The 10,475-nt window shown below is 43.7% G+C and overlaps 1 protein-coding gene across 3 annotated transcripts; it reads left to right on the plus strand.

The window, feature by feature from the left end:
* Positions 1-13: 13 nt before the first annotated feature.
* On the plus strand, positions 14-10,420 carry LOC112575858. Of its 3 annotated transcripts, none has more exons than XM_025257945.1 (8): positions 15-2,273; positions 2,566-2,787; positions 3,748-3,885; positions 4,176-4,280; positions 5,553-5,747; positions 6,472-6,623; positions 7,061-7,190; positions 8,018-10,420. In XM_025257945.1, exons 1-8 carry the CDS (start codon positions 2,160-2,162, stop codon positions 9,473-9,475), a joined length of 2,514 nt encoding a protein of 837 aa, XP_025113730.1. In that variant the 5' UTR covers positions 15-2,159; the 3' UTR covers positions 9,476-10,420. The 3 variants fall into 3 exon arrangements, with proteins under 3 accessions (XP_025113731.1, XP_025113730.1, XP_025113732.1); XM_025257947.1 differs by having other exon boundaries at positions 16-2,273; positions 2,538-2,787; XM_025257946.1 differs by lacking the exon at positions 5,553-5,747 and having other exon boundaries at positions 14-2,273.
* Positions 10,421-10,475: the final 55 nt, after the last annotated feature.

A 10,475-nucleotide genomic window follows, 5' to 3' on the forward strand; every position in this document is an offset into this window, starting at 1 on the left:
TCACGCCGAGCCAGCAACTAAGGCTACATCACGGCAAGGCAGCCAGCCATGGAAACAGATGCCACACGTAGAGAAAGAAAAGTGTGGCCGAGACGAGAAGTGAACCCAGGACACTCAATCCTCACTGTATTGGTGCCAGACGCGAACATTGCGCCACCATTGCGCCCTGACACATCACAGGGACATTCGCACTGTGACACTGCCCCTGAAATAAGGAAGAAGATAAGGAAGTAATTTCAATGGAAATCCAGCTGCAGCTGGTAACAAAGTCGACAAGTCTAACCCCACAAAAGGAAGTTTAGCTTACAGACACAAGTTTCAAAAGATTGGACAGTAACCTCAAATAAAAGCAACAGGTCCTGGCGGGGGATTACTGAGCGAAGCTGCAAGGAATCAGCACAAAAATCTGGCTGACTGGGAAATCCAGCTCCGGAACTTTGTGAAGTAAGTCCAGCGAGACAAACAACATGGGAGTTCGATTCCCGCCACACTACAGCTGACTGGACGACATGTTTCCACACGTTGCCACCTGTGGAGACCTCAGGTACCTTCGCACTTCATTCTTTCTTCGGTGGCGGACAGGGTGGGGAATATTAAAATAGAAATCGGCTGCGTATACTGGTGGAACATCCAGAGTGTAGACATTCCTACAGGTAAGCAGTGTGTGGAAGAGAAATTCGCCAGCGGATCACTGCTTTATAAATTCATGGAACAGTTGTTCTTGTTATAGAATGAAGGGATTGCCAGGATGTTAGTAGTCACAATTGTTGCAGAAATATACCGTGTTGTGTTCCATTACGACTATCATTACCCATTACCTGTATTAATTACAGTTAGATCTGCAATTACCTGTTTCTAAAATGCTGAAAGGCAAGTGTGCTGCCATCAGACCGATTCTTCTGGCCGTTGCCATTTTGCCGGCGAGCCATTCATAGCGAGAAATGGAAACAATATCCACACGACTACAGGGTGACTGCTCTCAGGGTATTTTGTTATGTGTGTGGTGTGTTCATGTGCCAGGTATGACCGTGGGACCAGGTGTCATTGCCACCTAGATAACTCCGTCAGATGTAGTTATCATGTCAGGAAACATCTACAGTATCTGGAGGTCGTGACCTGCAGCACGTCCTGAATTCTTCTCTTCTTACTTCCTCCTGTCAATCCTTCTACTCACATAGTCAGCGGAGTTTTCCCTTTTTGTCACACAGCTCGCCAGCCTGTTACACACACACACGTGATACGTGTGTTGTCTACGTGGTGTGTGTGTGCGTGTTGTTTATCGTGCGTGCGCTGTCACTGGGTATATGTGTTATGATAATGAGTTGCTGGGTCTCGGTAATGCTGGGTGGACAGTCAGACGGACAGAGTGAATGTCGGGTACGGTGCACCGAGTAAATAATACTATTCCTGTACATATACACATCATGTTGTATTGCTGTGGCGGACACAATCTACTTTTTCGAGATGCATGCCTACGAACATCTCTTGTGTGTTAAATGTCTGTATGAGTATGTATGCCTGCCCTTGTGAGCGAAGACAAATTTCTGTCCTGGGTCTCCTCGACAGACAATAAAGTCTGATTTGATTTTGAAGAAGTCGATATTGTGACGTAACGCTTGTACAGAGACAGGCCTGATTAAAAACTGTCATTGGCTGAGGCCTTTACAACATACGGGTATCCACATCCAGTCTTGAAGTCCATGTTGCGTTCTTTCTGTGTACGATATCTTGAGCTGAGCTCCACTGAAGAGTTCGACAACAATGTAGCACCCTACAGTCCTTTAAGGATGTTGTCACCCAAGCAACAAGTGACATTCCGCGTGGCTGCTAGGGACGACGATAGAAAATAAAAGGAACTGCACTGCGTTTTCATTTCTCATAGTGTTTCTAAAAATCGTGTATGAAACCTCAATGGTGTGTGCGTTGTTTTGGCCAGGAAGTTAGTCCTAACTTTGCTGCACCAAAGATGAGAAGATGAGGGCAAGGATCAACTGCACAATCAAGGGCAATCCTGAAAATTGCTGGGGCTGAATGAGTGAGAATTGAAAGACAAAGCAAATAGAGAAAATAAAACTTTTCTCGGTGTCGATAGTAAGATTGTTCCTTGGAGAAGTAAGCTGTGGTCGCCCTGCTCCTTGAGTGAAGACGACTGCTGCAACATGAACGACAAGACGCCAGTGCGGCGACCAGGTCCGTCCATCAGTCCCAGGCCCCACAGCGCGGGACACACACAACCTGACGAACGTGTGAAGGAGGTCTGCAGGTGTCTACAGGTGAGTGCCACCACCCCCAGCTCTATGTGCATAGCAGAATAGACTTACTCGAGCTCTAAAGTAGTTTTTACATCCGAGTACTTCTCTGTTGAGATTTCTTGCTGATGCATCTGCTGTATCTGTATGTCAGTGTGTGTGTGTTTCTCGTGACGTGTACAAGGCAGACGATAAAAGATAGAGTAGAAAAGAGAAGTGGGGAAGTAAGATAGACAGATAGTCAAAAAGACCTACGGAAATGGTTTTAAGACATTTTCATTTTGTCAGGAAAATGAAAACCTGAATTGTGTGGCAGGAGCTGTCTTGCTGTGGAGACAAGGCAGCCGCCAAGAAGTGGTTCGCCGAGCACGCGCTGCAGCAGTTCCCAGGTATCGGCACTCGGGCCATCACTCTCCCTCCCTGCTACCAGTGCAGCGAGAAGTTCAAGGAGGCTGCTGGCGGCTGTCAGACCAAGAAGTTCCAAGACAGTGATAAGAGGGGCGAAGCTGCACATCTTCACATCTTCATGGCATTCAAGGTTAGTAAGCAGACATTTACACATTTACAGTCACACACACACACACACACACACACACACACACACACACACACACACACACACACACACACACACACACACACACACACACACACACACACACACAGAGAGAGCTGCAGTCAATGGTACCAATGCTCCCGTGGATATTGTATGCAAGGCAAATATAAGTTACATAGTCTTTTTGATGCACTCTACAAAGACACAGTCAAATTTCTCCTTTTCCATTGATATCTAGGGTGATTCAACTGACACGGCTCTCAGGTAGATGCTGATTAAACTTAAGTAAGGCTTTGCAATGGTTATATTTTGCACTAAACTCCTGATCTTCCTCGAGATCAGTCAGTCGCCCGTTGACCGGCACCTGTGGTTGGAAAGGCACATGGATAGACCCGACAGCTGACAGGGTCCACCACTCCTGTCTATGGGCGATAGTCAGCAGGTCCTGTACACGACGACCAGCCCAGTCTTTGACCTTCGTAAGTCAGTTCTTCCTTTGACCACCGGCCACCTTCTAAGGTGCCTTGAAGGACAGTCTTCGACAAGGTCTCGTGCCGGGTCACGTGACCAAAGACCAGCTTACGTCGTTTGACTGTTGAAAGTAGAGGTTTCTGGTGTCCTACGACTGTGGCCATCTTGTTTCTTACAAACTCGTTGGTCTTATGTTCTTTGTATGAGATCCACGGTCAAATTCGCCCACCATTCCTGCTTATTACTAGAAGGCGTCTGGCCGCCCTTGGCGTTCCAGTCACTGAGTACAACGAGGATGTCCTTCTAAGGAACTGCCTTCACAACCTAGTCCTTCTGTTGGTAAACCTCCTCTACTTGATTGTCTGCATGCAAGGATGTCAGAGCGAATACCTGGACAATGGTGACATTGTGGGGCTTAGCTGAGACACAGGCCGGGGGTGAACACAAAATTATGATCACTCTCTCTTGCAGCTCCTGAACGACGACCTCGAGCGAAGGGGTGATGTCACTATGTTTACAATGGCTGAAGTTCACGCTGACAACATCCTGGCCTGGTTGAGACACGACCGTGAAGTTTGTCAACTATCTACGGAAAAAGAAATGCTGCAGGTAATTTTGCTGATTTCTCTTTCTATTTAGTCTATGACAGAGAAACTTGCACACTACAGGGTGTGAACACAGGCAACATTTTGTTTTGGTTCTTATCATCTCCCTGATCTTTATGCAGCTAGCAGTGACATTGGCACTTTGCGCCGTGCTTGTAAGTTGACTCACAAAAGGTAGAAGACACAATTTATCATCAACCAGTGACATACCACCATCATCTGGCTCTTGGCTCCAAGTATTCATGTTTCACTACACGTTGTACACGAGTTCATGTTCAACTACATGTTGTACAGGTTATACAGAAAGCAAAGACACTTCTCCAAGTCCCGCAATCGCTGATGGGGAGGAGAGCGCCAGACATGATGGTGGTGCACCAGGACAGGATCGTCTTTGTGGAGGCGAGACTGGACCTTGTCTCTTTCTTCTGCCTTCTTTCCCTCCTCTCTCCATCTCTCCGTTTATTTCTGCTCTCGCTCGACGGAACTGCGAATGTCTGCGTAGACGCAGCGGTGAATGTAATTTCGATTGGTATTTTAAAAAATGAATATCTATTAACCTTCAACATAGACATCTATCCGTGATACTCCGTTTTAAATAGCACTTTTTAAACATATACGTGGTGTACATTTTAAGAAATATAGGTTTTTTTCAGGTAGTAAAATCAAATGAAACATGGTAACAGTATGGGACCGAGAATTCACAAAAGGGGAAGTAGGTCAAACGTTAGAAATTAATAAAAAAAAATGATTTACACGGTATAAACAAACATAAAGTACCAAACAAACATAAATTTTATTTCTTAACAACTATTTCTTGCAATTTAAATATTACTTACTGTTCTGTTGTTATTTTTGGTTGTTAGAGAAGAAATCCATGTAGAAATCCACGCAGTTGATCAACTGAGCCTTTGTCTAATTGCAAACATAACGAAATATCCGATTGCTTGACTTAATTTTTCCTTTCTTTCTTTATAATTATGGATAGCTGTTAAAGGGAAGTAATCTATGGTGGCACAATTCCTAAAGGTTACCTCCCTTATGTCTTCATTGAAGCAGTGAGCGATGTTTTAATTCAGCGGTTCTCAACCTGTGGGGCGCGTTCTTACAAGGGGGGCGCGAAGCTGGTCCTTTTTTTAAAGTTTCTTATACCGGTATTAGTGAAATTAGCTGACATTGTTGGCTAAGGGGGGTCGTGGACCTACCTTTGTTCGTCAGGGGGGCGTCACAGGTAAAAGGTTGAGAACCGCTGTTTTAATTAACGCTGCCCCGACTTGTGAGCGAGTAATACATATATGTACTCCCCGTCTCGGGACAGTGTGCGGGGTGAGGTCAAAGTTGAACCAACCTCCGAGTATGAAAAGTCTTCATGTAGTCTTTATCATTATCCGTAGCATTCATGTGACAACAAACTAAACAGTGTTCCCTCTTCGTATATTCCTAGCTTATGTTTAAATTGCATGTCGTTAGCCTCACGAGAACTCTCTAATTTGGAATGTGACAACAACGAACTGAACTAGCAAAAAAAAAAAAAACTTTGGATTTTCTTAGACTGCGCTGGTTAACCTATTTTAAAAAAATATAAACATCAACCCAAGATATGAGGTTAAGAAAAGAAACAATAACCACATCCTCCAAGCCATCTGAGTGACATTTTCCCTTCTTTTTCTGAAGGTGAAGAGTGTTGATCCTGAACGTTCCAATGACGAGATCAAAAAGAGTATAAACAAGGCGATAAAACAGTTGCGGGAAAACCAACGAATTTTTGGGGAAATCGTAGACAACTCTCTCATCTCGCGTAGCGTAGTAAAGGTTGTCGCCCTTCCTCATATTCAACATGAGCAGCTGCTCAACCTAAATGTCCCACAGGTAAGAAAGAACGTCTGCATTGACTGTGAACTGTTAAACGAGTTTGTGTCTGTCTGACGTACCCGTATAAAGACAGAAGCCCCAACAGCCAGATGAGAACTACTCATCATATTAATGAGGTTAATGAGGTTAATGAGCTAGACTGTGTTCATTCAATGACAAAATAGCAAAATATTGAATTATTTTGTAAACCTTTTGAAATTTGACACATGGTTTGCTTGAGATGTGGTTCAGACCACATCAAGGTTTTATTATATTAAAATAAAATGCAAATCGTTTACATTATTATTAAATGGAGGTAGACAGCGAGGTCATGCTCATTGTCCTGTCCTCGAATCGTAGTGGAGCTGATGTGTTCTCACATATCGTAGAATAATTTATCCTTGTTCTCATATTCATAGTCCAGCTTATCTTTGTTCTTACATTGTACTTGACCTTATCCCGCATTTTCTTAAAAAAAAAAAAGAAAAAAAAACACGCGTGTGTAGAAAGTCTTATATAGTTTCCTTATTTATAGGATTTATATAGGTATCTTGAGAAACCCCTAGAGAACTCAAATACTTTTGGTATTCAGGACTGAAAAGTACTGTTCATATTATTTGTTTTACTATTCTTTATAATTCTTTCTATTCTTCCTTGTAGCTTTCTAAGGTAAAGTAATTTTGGATGGCGAAAACCTTTGAAAATGTTTGTGAAATTCAATTTTTCTGCAATCTACAACCAGGAGGACATTGTTTATCTGTGCAAAGATCATCTCTTGCGTTTCGACACTGAAGTTCCAGAAGCAGAACTGGATGTAAACAGTTTTCGAACTTGGTGGCAAGAGCTTCCCCGTGGTCCTGTTGAGAGCCAATGCCTGCAGGAAATTGTAGGAAAGTAAGGCCTGAATGTCTTTGTTACATCACAAGTCTTTGCTATGTCACATCATAAATCCCTGTTATGGGAGCTTGTGTCTCCCTGTCACCTTATATGTCCTTAGTTTGTGTACTTACATAAGGTCTGTCTATTGTCAGTGTCTGCAAACAATACTGGAAAAGACAGTTTTATTTACCCTTGTAATATCATGCTATCATCTGGTAATTCATTCAAAACACTGCACACATAAAATTATAGATATGTTAAAATATTGTATTGAAGTATTGTATTGTACAGAAGTGTTGAACATTATAAATTCCAGTTTGTCAGAAATACTAAGATTGTGATGCAAGTACAACAAAAACTTTATTTTAGTTTTACTTGAAAACTAATTGCGCATGTTTATGAATAAGTACAATTATTAAGAAGGCAGTTAATTAAACTAATTATTTTTACAGGTATGTAGGGCTGTTGTCTACTCCTGTAAGCATCAAAGTAGGTAACAAGACTCACTTAGTTCGTCACCACAAGGACAGCATCAGGGAAATAGAACACCGTTTCCAGATGAAGATTCTGACGAAAGAACAGGTAGGTCCTGGAGCTTAACCGAACACACAGGTGTATTAGTAACAGGAGGCAAGTAGTGCATAACCCTGTACACCAACTCGTCCCCCGAGAGAGAGAGAAGCGATACACATACCATACATATATACATACCTACAAACACAGATACTTATTAGTGACAGGAAGCAAGTAGTGCTCATGCGCCTAACATGCACTATACAGGGTGTTTCACAAATGTATATATTGGTAAGTGTATATTAAGATGCAGTGATCTGAAAAATATTGGTTTGTGTGTCGTGGTCAGACGAGCATACCGACCCTCTTGCATACAGTTGTAAAGTCTCCAACAGTACGAAATGACTTTAGATGAGAAGCAGATGTTAGAATCCGACCCGATTGAGGATGTTCATGTGCTTTTTGTGCTTCTTGTAAAAGTGGATGTCGCTAGGTAAAGTGAAGGCGCAGGTTGTTCCCGGACCTTCTCAGATGATTGTGGAGTTAGTGTTAGTCTTTTCTAGTGGCCTGATACATGTGAAGGTGCTCCCTTTCTCCTCTCCCTATAGCTGCCTTACTTTTCTCAACCATGTATGAAGTCCCGTACCTATTCCCAACAACTGGGTAGACTGGGGGAAATGAGCTGCGCTACACTGGTATCGAACCGTGTGCCTTCGGTTCGGGCGCCAGTGCTGTAAACTCTATGAAAATGTGCATGCCTCTCCATCCGTCTGTCTCTCTTTGCGCGTATGTGCACCTGTGTGTATTAGTCTTCAGCAGGTCTAGAAAAACCTCACACATCAATCTGCACTAAAGCTAATCTGACAGATTGCTAGTCATTCTTAATTACTGCGCAGGAACAAGCCCTACACAAGTTCAAGGACAAGGGTCGCGTTTACCTGAAAGGACCTGGAGGGTCGGGCAAGACTCTGCTACTTATTACCATGGCCAAGGACTTCCTAAGCTCACGGGATAATCACGTGATCGTCGTTAACATGAACCGCGGCGCCGAAGGCTTGTGCATCGGTAAATACGTGTTCGAACAGATCAAGGTTCAGGTCAAAGATCACAGCAGGCGCATTCACCAGATTTGCATTGACACTGGCCATGACGACTACAAGGAACGGTTTATCGAGGACGTAGAGAAAAAACTTCCCAACAAAACCGACATGAAGAAGGTGCTTTTCATCGCAGACGAGGTCCACGTTCCCACCTTCTGGTTGGACATTTTGGGAACGTTCCAGAACGTCTTTAAAGGAGCCTCTCTGTGGTGCGCGGGATTTTTCAGCGAGAAACCCGAGACTTTTGAGGAGCTTTGCCTTGAGGTTGTAATGCGGTGTCCCCTTGCCGTGCAGCATCTGCTGTACAGCGTGGATTGGAAAGAAGACAGACGGTCGTGCTATGCTGCTGGTGTCTCCTGGAAGACTGAGGTCCTGCTTAACGGGCCTCTCCCACTGTGCATCCGGCACAAGGACCATCAGACAGGCGGCACTGTCATCGACTGCGAGCAGTGTGCCCGGGAATTGGCTCAGGTGCTGAAGGAGCTCACTCCTGACTCTGTCAGAATACCTGCGATTGCAGGTGCTAGCAAGAGTACCCGCCCAGTGTCAGCACCTGTCGGCAAAGGTCAGGACCTCTGTCAGCCCTTCTCTACTAGTGTCGCACTGCTTGTTAATATTCCTCTAAAGATGTACAGAGATTTTGATGATTCTAGACAGTTCAAAGACATCAGCGAGCCGAGATACAAGAAATATTTGGAGAAAATAGGACACTGCCTCTTTGTCCAGGAACTTCGGCGTAATGATATCAAGGTGAGTCTGGATGCGGAACTGGGCAGCAAAGACCTTGGCACTCTCGTTCACAAGGAGGACATCCTGACTACGTGGGTGTACAGTTTCATTGCTCTAGAGTGCGGCGTCGTCATCTTTCTCCCAGGAGACGTTCATGAACCTTCCTTGCCTCCTGCAGCTCCTGCAGCAAACTTGGAATCTCAGCTTGGGGCCTCCTCGGGAATCAGAGAGGTAAGAGACATACCCGCCCCGGGGGTAAACCCAATGGTTTGCTGTAGGTCGGAGGTAGGTGAGGCGGTGTCATGTTCTGATAAAAATCCTCGACTGGAAGAGACGTCTGAGATATGTCAAAGAAGAGGAAGAGTGGGTGGTGGCGATGTAAGGGAGGGAGGGGACAGAGGAGTGTGTTTACCGGAACTGCACTGGCGACGGGATGACATAGAGAGATACAGCGACTGGGACAAGACCAACATCGTGCTGGCGGGCTCCAGGTGCTTGTCACAACTCATCCTCCTTGTGCCATAGCAACATAAAGATGACTGTCATTATGTCATAGCAAGACAAAGATGAGTCTCACTGTGTCAGACCATGGTGATGATGACTGTAGCTGTCGCTAAGACGCGGACACGGAAAGATTAGACCGCTGGATAAGAGGAGAACGAGTAGAGACCAGGCCACAGTGTTACTGGCGAGGATGGCACAATCGCCATATCTGCAAAATTTGCGAGCCAGTCGGGCTGGTGTTGTGTTTCCCGCTCATTAACCGATAACGCGATGGTGCCATTATCTGGGGGGAAGCGCGAAGAGGATAAAAATAAACTGAAGGGATAATTTCACTGAAATGTTGTAATCAGAATTTAAACTGCCTAATTTCTCTCTAAATTATAGTCATGTTAAATCTGAATTATTTTTACCAGTCACGCTGATCTTCTTTTATTGGATTAAAACTATAATGAATTTTTAACCACAGTAGTTAATGGCAGTAAGTAATAATGTCACTTTGGTCTTTAAGAAGCTCTCAAGATGAGAAGTCAAGTCTTGGAAGCAAAGATTGACAAGATATCTTCAAAGAAAATTACACTTAAAAACTTTATGTAATGTTAGCGTTGTAATTTTTTTTAAAAACCTGTCATTATACTATTTTATCCATTTAAAATCAGAAACAATAATGTTGGTAAAGATTAATTGCAAAATCTGATTATGTGTGTGATAATTACATTCTTACCTCCCTTTCTCAATAGTCAATCATTGTAGAGAGTTGTTAAACTTGATTATAATATTGTTCTATCATTATTTTGTTTTCTCCCCTTTTGTAGGGCAACGACCCTAGAATCAATCGATCAATCAATCAGTCAGTCAATCAATCAACAAATCAACCAATCAATGGGTTGTGCTTGCATTGAATGCAAGTCTTTTGTGCTCTGCTGGTGTTTCTGTGAAGCTACTTGTCCTGCCTACTCTGCAGGTTTTCTTCCCTGTATCTCTGTGACCAGCGCATTTGTATCTGTCATGTGTGTATTATTTC

This window comes from Pomacea canaliculata, linkage group LG11 (genome assembly GCF_003073045.1).
Source record: "Pomacea canaliculata isolate SZHN2017 linkage group LG11, ASM307304v1, whole genome shotgun sequence".
Taxonomy (NCBI): domain Eukaryota; kingdom Metazoa; phylum Mollusca; class Gastropoda; order Architaenioglossa; family Ampullariidae; genus Pomacea; species Pomacea canaliculata.